The sequence below is a fragment of the Orycteropus afer genome, unplaced genomic scaffold (genome assembly GCF_000298275.1).
Source record: "Orycteropus afer afer isolate SDZICR_OR568_19922 unplaced genomic scaffold, OryAfe1.0 scaffold00197, whole genome shotgun sequence".
NCBI lineage: Eukaryota > Metazoa > Chordata > Mammalia > Tubulidentata > Orycteropodidae > Orycteropus > Orycteropus afer.
This window is the reverse complement of record NW_006921784.1, coordinates 3,207,238-3,220,924: the sequence shown is the minus strand read 5'-3', so window position 1 is coordinate 3,220,924 and position 13,687 is coordinate 3,207,238. Positions and strand designations below refer to the sequence as shown.

At 43.1% G+C, this 13,687-nt stretch overlaps 1 protein-coding gene across 1 annotated transcript in view; it reads left to right on the top strand.

Annotated features, from left to right (window-relative positions):
* Positions 1 to 13,687, top strand: part of PITPNB (phosphatidylinositol transfer protein beta) — a 122,854-nt gene that overhangs the window by 76,248 nt on the left and 32,919 nt on the right. The window contains exon 6 of the mRNA XM_007947945.2: positions 12,637 to 12,714. Coding sequence (XP_007946136.2) covers positions 12,637 to 12,714 — 78 coding nt within the window. The remainder of the gene's footprint in view (positions 1 to 12,636; positions 12,715 to 13,687) is intronic.

The window sequence follows — 13,687 nt, the reverse complement described above, 5'->3', positions numbered from 1 at the left end:
TTTTTTTTTTCCTCCATGATGTGTGTGTGTATATGAGCACACTGTGAGCAGTGTTAGCTCCGAGTGCCACAAGTCCCCTCTGCAGCCCTAATGGCTGCCCCACGTAGCCAAACATCCTTCTCCTGGCTTTGGTCTTTGGCTTGTTGCTGTGACTGGACCCTGGGCTGCTCTGTACCATCTCCTTCCAGTAGAAGACCTTCTTGTCAGCAGCTCTTTGGGGGAGATCAGCTAGCAAAGCTGTGGACCCACTAGTCACAGTTCTTTCCTTAATAGCCCAGAGGGTGGGGCAGGTGATGAAGCTTAGCCTCCTTCATCATTTTTTTTTAATGGTGTGTACCTTCTGTTGCATGCTGTACCTGGAATCCCTGCTGCCTGGGCCATCCACCCTTTCTGCTGAGTCCAGGGATTTCTCCCTCAGCCATGAGGTCCCACCTCCCTATGCTTGCTCTCCTACGGAGAGCATTGCACACCAGGGCTCTTAGTGCAGGTCTGTACCGGCGTGAATCCCAGTTGTGGCGTGGATTCGGGCTCATAGGTTTCGTCACCGTCATGTTCTCTGAACAGTCCTTGAAAGTTAAGAGGTTGTTCTTTAGCCCTTGAGGGCCTCTGTGGAGCTTGGTCACTAACTCCACCCTTGCCTCACCAGGGCCTTAGCTCAAACACTTGAGAGCCTTTCCAAAGCTGCTGCTGCCCCTTGGCACCTTATTAGAAATGCAGGTTCTCTGTCCCTGCCCTTCAGAATCTCTAGGGCAGGCCTCTCTAGGTGATTCCTGGGTGGGCTCCTGTTTCTGAAGCCCAACCTAGCCCTAGTGCACACATGATGAAGGTTGCAGAAATTGCATCCTTCCAGGATTTTGGAAGCACAAGGAATCTCAGTTGGAGGTCACAGTCCAACACCACCTTTGTTTTTACTGTTAAGGAATTTGTAGCCCACAGGAGCCCTGTAACTTTCTGGAGCCACATCACCAGTGGATGGGTAGCCAGACTTAAGTACAACTCTGCTGAGTTGTTTTTGCCTTTCTAGAACACTCTCTCACTATCCAGTGGTGTTCCTTCCTTTGCAGTGTGTTACTTAAGAGCATGCTTAATTTAGTTAAAAATAATAATTTTTTTTTAAAAAAGGCAGCAGCCTGCTGTTTCATACATCTTCCCTAGTCCCCCCAAACACCAGTTTTCAACAGTCAGTCCCCTTGGCCCTCGTGGGTGAACAGTGGAATATGTTGAAATTTGCATATGTGCAGTAGAATAAAAGGATTGGAGATCCCAAGAAGTGCTTTGATGTGAATGCCTATAAGGAATACCACCCATACATGTTCTCATTTGTTCATTTAACAAATGTTTATTAGAATTTATTTTTTTTTTGTGAAACCCTTTCCTTCACTTTTTACAATGGTCTCATACAGTATCTGTCCTTTTGTGACTGACTAATTTCATTCAGGGTAACGTCCTCTAGGTTCATCGGTGTTAGGAGATTTTTCACAGATTCATCATTGTTCTTTAATGGTGTGTACCTTCTGTTGCATGTACCATGGTTTGTTGATCCATTCCTCCGTTGATGGCCATTTAGGTTACTTCCACCTTTTTGTTACTGTGAATAGTACTGTGATGAGCATGGATGTGCATATAACTGTTCATGTCACAGCTTTTAGTCCTCTAGGATATATACTTAGTAGTGGAATTGCTAGATCATATGGTGTTTCTATTTCCAGCTTTTCAAAGAAGCACCATCCAGTTGCCCATAATAGTTAAGATAATGCAATATTTTTAATCATGAACACATTAAAGTGTTTCCAAGTGACAGATAGTTTAGGCCAACTGTTGCTGGTGGACTATGATGATGTTTGTTGATTGCCTTTCTAAAAAGACCATGGGGAATTTGACCACCAAGGGGCTTTTTCTCTCCATTGGTAGAGACCATTGATAGGCCACAGGCTGTAGGGACAGGCAGGGTCAAAGGTTAACCTGAGCTGGGAGGTTTGGAGTCCTGCACTTTACTGAATAAACAGCTGTGGCCATTTTAACTAGAGCTCTGGTAATGTAGTACCTAAGGCACTTGACTGCTGACCAGAAGGCTGGTGGTTCAAACCCACCAGCCAGTCCTCAGAAGGAAGGTTGGGCAATCTACTTCTGTAGTGATACTGCCTCAGAAACCCACGGAGGGGTCGCTATGAGTCGAGTCTTACTCCACGGCACATAACAACACAACAACAGTTAGAAGACTAATGGGATTGCAGGGCTCATGTAAAGGGCTTGAGCTGCTGTAAAGTCCCAGCATAAAGATTGTGAAGAGTAAGACGGGAAGTGGTTTGTAGGTGTGTGCTTCAGTTCTGTTCTGTTTAATTGGTGAGTATCCTTCAATGAGCAGAACAATGCCCTGTTTTAGATGAGGCCAGAAATATGCAGAGCTGGGACCTGATGTTCTGCAGTTCCAGTCACTTTTAGATATGGACACACCTGGTTTACTTTTCCATGCATTTAGCTGTTTTCACTTGGACCACATCATTCCATTATTTGAGTGTTTCAGTGGACACTCTTTTCACTTTCTTTTTAAACCATAAGCATGTATTGTATAAGAAAGTTGTTGCTCTTTTTAAACATATTTTTTCCTAAATGGCAGCCTGAGGGCTTGATGAAGCCTGGTTTAATTTATTTAGCGTTTAGTCCTAGAGGCCTGTAAGTTTTAGCCACACTTTAAGCTGTGCTTGTTTCTTATTCCCTAGGAAGGACTTGGGCATGTCTTTTCTTTCTATCATACTTTCTTTGGACTTATATGTTTGAGTAGATAGTCTTGGTGTACCCTATGCTTCATGACTGTAGTGCCATTAGAGAACACTTTAAAGATAGGTAAAAATGGTAAAATCGTTTCTTTGTAAGATTTTTTTTATCTTCAGAATTAAAAAAGGTGATGATGAAATCTGACTGGAAAAGGTTATCTTTTAGATCAAATGACATGAAATTGTTATTAGTTGTTGGCTTCTGCCTTAGGGGGTAAATGACAGTTTCTTACAGGTCAGCGTAATAGAGCCCCCACATTACCCTGCGGAGCCGACGCCGGTCATGGTGCCAGTTTGTTGGTTCTCTCGCCAGCCTTCAGGAAGCTCCTGCCTGTGTGTCAGCCACTGCCTCCTCTTTCCTGAGGAGGGATTTCTGCATCTCAGAGCCAGGGCTCCCCCAGTCCTGCAGCTCTGAAAAGAGCTTTTGTTTATTCGAAGTTGATGGCTGAGATTCAGAAAGTCCTAGAGAGCCTGTGGTTGCCAAATGCTTGGTTGTCTGCCTTGGGTGTGAACAGCCACTTAATCTGAGTAGAGTGCCTCTTTCTTTGGCTGTTCAAATGAATCCAGCCACTCATGTCTACCTTAAAGGTTTGTAACTACCACCGGTGTAGCAAGAGAGTTCCAGGAGCTGGTTATTAAAGGGTGTGCATAATAAAGACGCGAGAATTGTGACCCAGTGTCTAACCTGTGGTGAGTGTGAGCGCAGTTGCCTCCTTGAAGATGGGATGAAACAAAACAACTCAAATACAAGTTTGGAGCTGTCTGTTGGAATACTTCTTTGCTGAAGAAAGCCCCACTTGTCAAATGGTAGCTTCGTCTGGCCTCTGCCATGCTGTGAAACAAACTGTTGTCAAGATCCTTTTTTGGACTGAGTTCTTGAAGTGTTTAACCCATCCTCAAAGAAGATACACATAAATATAAGCACGGTTCTTATTAAGAAGCAATGTGGTAACATTTCCCACTCTTCTTTGCTGCTGCAGATGGTCGAGTACCTCCTGGTCACCTGTTTGCGCCACCCAGGGACTTGCTGGAGGATTTAGCGTCCCATGTATTTGAAGTGTCCCATAGATAGTTGGATGGCAGTGCCCTCTTGTGGAGAAATAACATAGTGCTTATTTCATGCTTGCTTAAATCCCATCTTAAGGATTTTTTTCTTTCTGTTAAAAATCAAGGGGTGCTGACACAAGGAAGAGGTGGCTACAAGGAGGAAGCGGGAAGAGAGCTGTCACATTTTGGAGAATTGCAGTCAGTGTCATGAAACAAAACGTGTCTGAACTGCTTTATGGAAAATAAATTTGCTCTGTAAATTTTCACCCAAATTATAATAAAATATATATATAGACACACACATATATACATATTTTGCCCGCTAAAAAAAAAAAATCAAGGTGTGCAAGTAATTTGGCATAAACGATTTTCTTACTCTAGAGCCCGCTCTTAATACATTTCTGATTTCCTCCGTGTTTTATAAGGAAAAAAGTAGGGAGTGTGATAGAGGTGAGGTGTGATGTAGAATCACTCCAGCTCTTCTGGGAAAAATGAAGAATGCTCTGGGCAGAGCCAGCAAATGTTTTGAGCACTTAATGGAAAATTTTCTTTTAGATTAGTATCAGCCGCTCCAAATCGAGTTTGTTGGAGTGTATTCCTTTATAAGAGCCCCTGGGTGACTGCTGCCTGAGATGGTGGCAGGTCACAGCCACCCAGAGGCCTCGGAAGACAAGCCTGGCAGTCTGCTTTTGAAAGGTCACAGTCGTGAAAACCCTGTGGAGCATGGTGCTGCTCTAAGACACGTAGGGTCGCCATAAGCCAGCATCAGCAGTGGCAACTGTGATGATAATTCCTTTTTCAAGGCCCTTTTTCATCAGTGTGCCATCTTAGGAAAGTTCTCTAGGCTGAGATGATCCTTTCAGGTATATGCTCTTACATAAAATTATAAAATACAAATGACATGTTTGTGATAAACAGTTGTGGTTGGCTTTGGGGCCAGAGCAGGGTCTGAGTCCCTGCTGTTCTGCTTAGGTACAGTTGATTTGGGCAAGGAAGTTCACTCTCCCAGCCCATCGTGATGAGAGTACCCTCATTCCAGGGGCCTGAGGGTCACCTGGGAGAAAATGAAGCCTGGCACAGAGGTGCTCCAAAAATAGAAGCAAGAAAGATGGTACTTCTTCAATTTTGCTCTTGCTGTAGAAAAAAATGTTTAATTTTTTTTAACATTTATTTCCTATTTAATGTTTAAGTTGGTGTTCATGGATTAAATGGGATCCTGAGACTTGGGCACAGCTTTGTGTCTGAAGGCTGAATCAGGAATCAGCATGGACATGTTACTGGAGCACTCAGCCCATGAAATTTCAATGTCATTTTAGTATAAGGGATTTGATACATGAGAAGGACCAGGCAGTGTTACATTCTGTTGTACGTAGGCACCGTGAGTCGGAGTTGACTCGATGGCACCTAACAAGTGTTCAGGTATCTACTGTGGTTTAAGGAAATAAGTGTGTTTGATGTTCAGTAAAACTTTTCTAAGCACACTGCTCATGTTTCAGAGATGCACAGTTTCAAATTAGATGATGTTTAAGAAGAAGGACCTTTAATGAAGTTGACTTGTTAATAATGTTAAAACCTAAGTCATTGGTCTCTAGTTTGACTGTCTTCGTGAATAGTATAAATACATTGTTGTTGTTGTTGTTATTTGCCGTCGAGTCGGCCCCGACTCATAGCGACTCCTCCTTGGGTTTCCGAGGCAGTATCACTACGGAAGTAGGATTGCCCAACCTTCCTTCCGAGGAGTGGCTGGTGGGTTTGAACCGCCAGCCTTCTGGTTAGCAGTCAAGTGTCTTAGGCACTATGCTACCAGAGCTCCTTATAAATACATAGTAATAAGTGTTCCAATGGTAAATATATTGCTTGTTTGTGCAGAAGACACAGTTATACCCAAATCAGGACCCCCTTTCCTGGGGGGAGGACTTGGGAGCACCATGAGGGATTGCTTAGTGGAATAGTCCATGAGTCTTGGGCCATCCAGGAACCCCATCCTTCCTGTCCCCTCCCCCAGGGGCCTGATCCCTTTGGCCTTACCTACCCACCTCCCTCTAGAGCCCATCTGTTCACTTTCCCAGCTGTGTTGTAGGATGCGGCATCTGTCACTCAGGTGTTGGGTCAGGACTTTTTCCCATGGCTGAAGTCTTCTGATTTCTCTCTTTCCCTCTATCAACTTGTAGCCTTCCAAAGGCCTTGGGGCCTGCCTTCGTTCGTACTCATGACAGTGGGGCACTCTCTGGCTGCAATATGGATGAAATGGGAAAGAATGGTGCTCACAGTGGCCACCTCCATGCTGATGGTCCCAGAGCCTACACTGTGACCAACTCTGCCCATCCTGCTGGCCCTCACCCCCACTCCCACCATCACCCCAGCGCTGTGGAGGGTTGAGATTAGAAAGATTACTCAAAAATAGTGTCTTCTGTTTGGGCGGGCAGATCTGACTACATTTCTCAGTTCTCACTACAGTTGCTCAGATCTTCAGCTTTTAGGATTCATTGGTGGGAAGCCAGTAAGGATTAATGAGAGGGCTGAATTATAGAATATTCTTTAATGCAGTTTTGTTCCTCCGAGGTACATTCAGTAAGAGAAACTAGGCCAACAAGTTATTGACAATTAGTGGTCTTTGGGGAATCTGCTTTAATGAATAGATAAGAATGATTTGTAATTAGCATAATAATTATATGCAAATGAATGCTTCTGAATTGCTCTAAAACACTTTTGAACTGTTTAAACAGCCCTCCTGAGATCTTGTTACTCTATTAATTTGTGTAGCAAATCTTTTTTTCATAGATCATGCAAAGATAAACTTCAGCCCAGCCCCTGTCCAAATTATTATGAATTCCAAGGTGGTACTGGCCTGAATTAATGAGATTTACTTACACTATATTAATGGTACTCTGTGGGAACCTGAGAGGGTGAGGAGTCATCAGGGAGATGTAATTAAAAATAGAAAGAAAGCTGCACATTTGAAATAACTGTTGAAATCAATTTCTTAAACAAGTTAGTAAATGTTTCTCTTTACATGTTATTTGCTGTTGCAAAATTTAATGTACCTTTTTTTTTCTTTTTTTTTTTTTTTATTTAAGGAAAGGGGGGTTTACCTCTGGAGGCTGGCTTGACTTTTGTCAGCCCCAGACAGTTGTTCGTTTGGCATCTAGGTGAATGGTGACCAGGCCCAGGATTGTTTTTACAAGCCCCAGTCCTGAAACTGCAGGGCAGGCTCATACATGGTGTTTGTTGTTTATCTTCATGCTTAACTCAGTGTCTGCTCCCATCCTGGGCTTCAGTTTTAGGGTGTGATTAGAGAAAATAAGCTTTGCTAAGTTGTGCGATAATACCCACACATCTTAAACTTGGTGGTTACCTTTGAGCTGTTTGACTAGACACCAAATTAATCATTTTATGCTAAAGGAAAGCATTTTATACCAGGCTGCAAGATCCAGCTATCCTGCTGACGTGTTTTATTTATTTATTTATTTACTCTGTAGAATTCTTTCTCTCTTTCCAGAATGACCTTTTATACCCAAAACCCAACCCAACCCAACCCACTGCCGTTGAGTAGATTCTGACTCAGTGAGCCTATAGAACAGAACAGAGCTGCCCCATAAGGTTTCCAAAGCCATAATCTTTGCATTAAGGGAGCTTTGGCATAGTGGTAAGGCATTTGGCTGCTAACCAGAAGGTCGGCAGTTCAAACCCACCAGCTGCTCTGTGGGAAGAAAATACGGCAATCTACTTCTGTAAAGATTTACAACCTTGGAAACCCTATGGGTCACTTTGAGTTGGAATTGACTCAGTGGCAATGGGGTGGGTTTGGGTGTTAGAATCTTTACGGAAGCAGGCTGCCTCATCTTTCTCCTGTAGAGCAGCGGGTGGGTTCAAACTGAACCTCCTTTGCGTTGGCAGCCAAGCACCTAACCACTGCACCACTGCAGCTCCTGATACTTCATAAGAAAATGTCAGAGAGTTGCATATGTTTGTGGTTTGGGCACTCTTAATCCTAGGTTCAACCCCTCAGAGTTCTTGAAGCACTTTCTGGGGGCTGGCGCTCACCTTGATTTTCCCATTAGCTGCCAAGAAACCCTTGCCCCCACTGCCTCCTTACTTCCCATTCACAATCATGAGTTAAATCTGGACTCAAAGACATTTAGGTTAGGCTCAGCACAGATTTGGTAGTTGAAATATGGGGGGCAGGCACTGTGCTAAAAAAGAATCCTTACGACTAATATTCTTTGTCTTCAAAATGAATCTGGTTTCGGGTGAGAATTTCCATCGAGAGCTGTAGTGAATAACAGATGTACACACAACTTTTGTATTCCAGTGACAGAAAACAGTTATTTATAAGACTTTAATGAATGTACTCTGTGGCTTCAGAGTGGAGGCTCAGTAGCCCGTTTATTTGACATATTATATTTTATTTGCTCTCCAAAGGATGTCTTGACTGCCCCTTGCTTTCTTTCTCACTTAAATAAGAGTTTTCAATTAAATAGAGTTGTATTAACGGCCATCCAGATCTACCTTATGCTGATACCATTCTGTTTTCCTGTTGTTGAGGCACTAGTATTGGTGGAGCAAGTAATGTCTAGGGATATTACACCTAACTCGATAATGATGGTTTTACTAAGCCCTTTTCCTAGCCAGGCCTCTGGGCATTACACACATAATTAAAATTTGATCATAAAGAAATTTAGACACAGTGCACCTTAGCAATAAGGTTTTTCTACTTTTAAACATGATTGTAAAACTCATTTTAAAAATACATTTCCTTGGCCTAGTGAATTTGCTTTCTTTTTTTTCCCAAGGATTACAGAAAGTGCATAGCAAATTCAGCCTTCAGAATACCCAGGAGCTGAAGAATCAAGTAGGCTGCAGCTGTCTTCACCCACAGTATTCTGAAAGAACTAATGAGATGAGAAGTCTGCAGCTGGTGGCAAGCACAATAAACCATGAGCCAAGGGCTTCTCTTCATCAGAGCCTCCCCTTTCCCCATGGGATCCCAGAGGAGACAGAATACTAACAAAGCCAGCAGGCTGTCTCATTCCACACTATTGCTCATTTGCAGCTATAATTGGTAGCTGAGGTTGCATTCTGAATGCTGAAACTGTCATACATGAAGGAATATATTTGTTCGTTGTGATACGATATAAATCGGCCAGTTTTCAAATACAAAAAGACCAAACCAGACACCCAACAATAAAATTGTAGCAAAAACGATACTGTACAAAGCATTAACTGTTTGTTGTCGAGATACAAAATGGAGGTCGTTGGAACTGCACCTGCTTCATGCTTTTTAAAATCTTGCTACTTAAATTCAATTGATAAACATTTAGGTATTCAAACTAATATTTTTAAAAGCACAAAAATCGCTAGGTTTTGACGAGATGAATTATCCTCACCCGTCAAGGTTAAGGTGCTGTTGTTAATAATTGGGTTTTATTACGTCTTCACTGTGATTCTTGACTGCTGCTTTGTATTCAAGAGAAAACTATAGAGAAGGTGTGTGTGTGTGCGCATGTGATACATAGTCACACTCATGCCTTATAGGGAAAGCCACTTTGGGGTGTCTGGTGCTGCTGCTTCTTGGTGTTTTAAAATGTGTTTTATTCACCCAGGCACTTGTGGCCACCCTTCTGCCTTCGTCCTGTGTGATGTACTGCGTTGAGCCCAGGACGGAGGTACTAAGAAGCTTGTGTTGAAGTCCTAGGGGAGGTGGACAGTGGTTTCCTCACCTGTAAAATGAGGAGCTTGTGTGGTTTTTAAGGTCCACTTTGCTGCCATGATTCTGTGAATCCATAGTTCAGAAAAGTACCTCAGAGAGCTGTAACCCAAATAATGAAGGGCCCAGGAGTATACATTACAGACCAGAATATTAGGTGGAGAGCAGAGAAATTTTGAAGTGTTGTTCTGTTTTCTTCAGTTAATTTATCTTTTTTTATTTTTTTTTAATTACTAGTCATTGACTGTTGGCACCACCCAGGCATTGTGGGTATTGACAGCCCCTGAAGTTGGTGGCCGGATAATGAAGCCAGGGCTGGGAAGGAGTATAGTGGAGGGAGTCCACCTAATGCCTGTGCTCCCATTTGCACCCTTACTGGCGGCCTAATCATTCTCAGGCTGAGCTCCTGGGGCCAGTTACCCCTTACCTCATTACTGCCCCCATGAGGGTCCTTTATGGTGGCCAAAGCTTAAATCTCCTTCTCTTAAATTAGTTGGGTTTTTTTTTTTTTTGGTACATGTCCTAATATTACTAGAGGTCTTCCGTTTTATTTTGTTAGCCCCAGTGATATTTATACACACTTTGTTTTCTGGATTTTGTTTGTTCTTTCTGACTCTCTTGGAGTGGGAAAGTTGAGAATCCACAGAGGTAGTTGTGCTGGCTCTGCTTTGTCCATTCTAAAACGTCCCTCAGTTTTTTTCATATTTTACTGTATCCAAAACCAGGATTTGTCTTCCAGCTATGACATGTCCTAGTTTAATTGGCAGGGTGTTTTCCTTCTTAAGAGTACATTAAAATAACGAAGCATCCTATCACCGATGCCTCGTACATCCAGGAAACGTGGTATTTACTGTTCACCATAAGCCAGTCTCCTTAATGTCTCAGATTTTGTGCAGAGCGGTGGAGAGTCATGCCCATAGTGAGGTTACACCCCGGTTAGTACTAAAAAGGAAAAAAAAAAAGACTAATTTTTGTCGTCAAATGGACCGCCCTAGTGAATGCTCTTGGCTTTGATTCTGACCCAAATTCCCTCCATCCTCTGCTGGCAGTTAACTCGTACTCTGTGGGTTTAGGCACCTTCCTTTTGTTTGCTTCTCTCCTAACAAGACTTTTTAGGAGCCAGACCGTGTGTTGTTTTTTCCCGCCTCAGACTCCTCAGACCACGTCTCAACCTCTGTGCGGTAGCGGTTCAGTAAATAGATTCTGAGTGAGGAAACTGACACAGAAAGTGATTATTTGATGCGATGTAAAAAGTATATTCAGTTTTAGAGAAAAGTGTGCTCATTTTGGCATTTGAATCCTAAGCCTCGGGCCAAGAGGAAGATACTTTTATGGCATTAATATGTTTGTTTATGTTAGTAGAGGAGCGGACTTCTCACTGGGAATCCTGGTCTTCACACCACCTGTGCGATTGATTCTTTTCTCAGTCAGAGGTAAAGTTGTTAATCTTTAGGTTGTGCCTCTAAATTGGAATTTAAGAATTCCTATTAGCTGACAGTAATTGAACTTTCTGCCGGTGTGCCCAGATGCATGAGGTAGCTCCAATTGTCTGACTTCTTGCAGTCGGTTCATCCTAGTTCTTTGTCGCTGGATGATGGCAACTGATCCAGTGCCTGTGGCTACACCAGACTGTGTCTTTTAAAGCAGTAAGTCCTGATGGTCAGCTGAGTTTGCTTGTGTAAAGATTTTAGCCCCTCGGTGGGCCTTTCCTAGCCTCTTAGGTGACATTGAGATACCTTCGAATTCAGGGCCACATGTTTACCAAATTGCCTTTCTTTGACATTTTGTTTTCTACCTGAACCTCACATTTTCCCTTCTTTACCTGATTTATTTATAACTCTCTCCTTAGGCATTACTAGCAATTACTAGTGTGTTAAACCAAAAACAAACTCAGTGCCATCGAGTCAGATCTGACTCTTAGCGACTCCTCCTTGGGTTTCTGAGACGGTATCCCTACGAAGTAGAATGCCCCGCCAGCCTTCTGGTTAGTAGTCAGATGCCTTAGGCACTACACCACCCGAGCTCCTCATATCTGACTTGTCTGTGAGTTTTCCTCAAACTGTGTGGTCCTCCATGACAATGGAGAAGGGCCCCTGGTTCACAAATTCTCTCTGAAGTCAGTGTCTTAAACTGACCATCTGACCTCTGTCCACTGTTACCATTACAAGGTGTTTCTTATTTTCTTAAATCTGGACTTTAGCTCTTCAAAGATAATTTTTAAAAATTTCTATCTATAGAACTTGCGTATGTATGTATGCCTGTGTGTGATTACAAAGGGAGTTTCATGTGTTCTGTTTCCTCCATCCTGCCAGGAAGAGGTACTTACTGTTAAGGGAAGCAGAGAGTGAGCGCACTCTAGACTTCTGAATCACACCTGAACTTGAGGGTCATTCCCTAGTAGCATGGCGTAACGGAGACAGGCGTGTGACAGTGTTAGAGACCCTTCCTCACCTCCTTTGACAGTGAAGGCTGAATGGTTTTGCTAGCCCGAACCGAATGGTGTGGGTGTGATGAGTGCACCTGCTGCTCTTCCACGTGGAAGCCCCCGTTTGTGTACCCCGTGGCTCTCTGGAGGAGGGTTTGGAGAGGCTGGTCAGGAAATGGAGGCAGACGCTGCAGATCCAACCGTGGGAGAATCTGGGGATGCATCAGAAAGGGTGGTTCTTGCTGGTGCTCCCAGTCATGGTAGTTGCCCTTGAGCGGGTGTTCGTAGTCCACTGGAATCTATGGGTATTGCCAGAACCGAGATGAGTACATTTTATTCTTTGAATATGACGATATGTGTATCAAAACACTGAACGTGTTGGAAAATGTTGGAAGATTTGATCTTAGAGCATGCTTTCCAATAACCAGTCATGGTAGGCTGTTCGTCAAGACTTCATTACTTCTTATAGTGTCATTTTGCCTAAAATCATAGGTTAAAGCAGAGAGAACCAAACTGAAAGCTTTGGTGTCCAATAGAAGCATTTTCGTACTTTTATGCAAGAACATGGTAAACATAATCAGTTTCTCTTGTGTATTCCAGGAGCTGCAAAGAGCTGCTCTGGTGTGGTTGAAGAATTTTCTCTGGTTTTCTTTTCCACCTCTGACTTTGTTTTGCTTTTGCAGGACTACAAAGCTGATGAAGACCCAGCATTATTCCAGTCAGTCAAGACCAGGAGAGGCCCTTTGGGACCCAACTGGAAGGTACTGGATGCTGACCTTTCTGACAGGCAGAGTCTTGGCAACAGAACATTTGACAGGTCCCGAGTCTTGAAGAGCTGGTGCCGTTTAAGTGAAAAATAGAAATGGCACAAAAATAGTTTTATTTGTGATAAGTTCTTACAGCCAGTTACAGTTGTGCTACATTAACAAACAGAACATAGCTAGACTGTCACTTTCAGCACAATGCAATTCAGCTAACTCTTAAAAGAGACAAGTGATGCGGTCCTTTGGGGTTGTAATGTTCTCTTTTGAGACTTGAAGCAGTACAAAAATCCATGTTCAGTGACTTTATTCTTAGTAAGAACTAAGTCTCCTTTACACGGACCCATGTTTCTGGCCCCTTAATATTTTTATTTTGGAAAGTAGGGCACCAGAGAGCAATTCTTGTGGCAAGTAGTTATTTTTGAATAAAGAACACACCCTTGCTTTATTCATGGAAGTAAGAAAAGCAGTGTCAGGGTAATAATTTAAATTGTTATGGAACTATAGTGCATTTCAAAGCTACCCAGCAAACTCAATGGCAGACCATTAAAGAAGGCTCACTGTGTTGATGGTAAGTTGTTACAGCTCATTTGACAGGAGAAGAGGTACGTACAGACCTGAGCATGCCCAGAGCAGATTTTCCGCCGACAGGGTTTTACTTAATCACCAATCTGTTTCTTCTGAAGCCAGTCTTAGGTCGTCTGCAAATAGTGCCCAGGTGCTCATCATTTGCAGGTACGAGATTGCTGTAACAGCTCCCCACCACCAACAACCATCACCACCATTACCACCACCACCATCACCACCATTACCACCACCATCACCACCATTACTACCACCGCCACCACTCAGTGGTTCTCCATGGGTATCATCCTATTCTGTGTGCTGTCTTGCACATCATCTAAAATGAAGAATGAGCCTGCCCTTGTTTTATAAGAGACGATTCACAATTGTCCTGTTGGCACATTTGTTC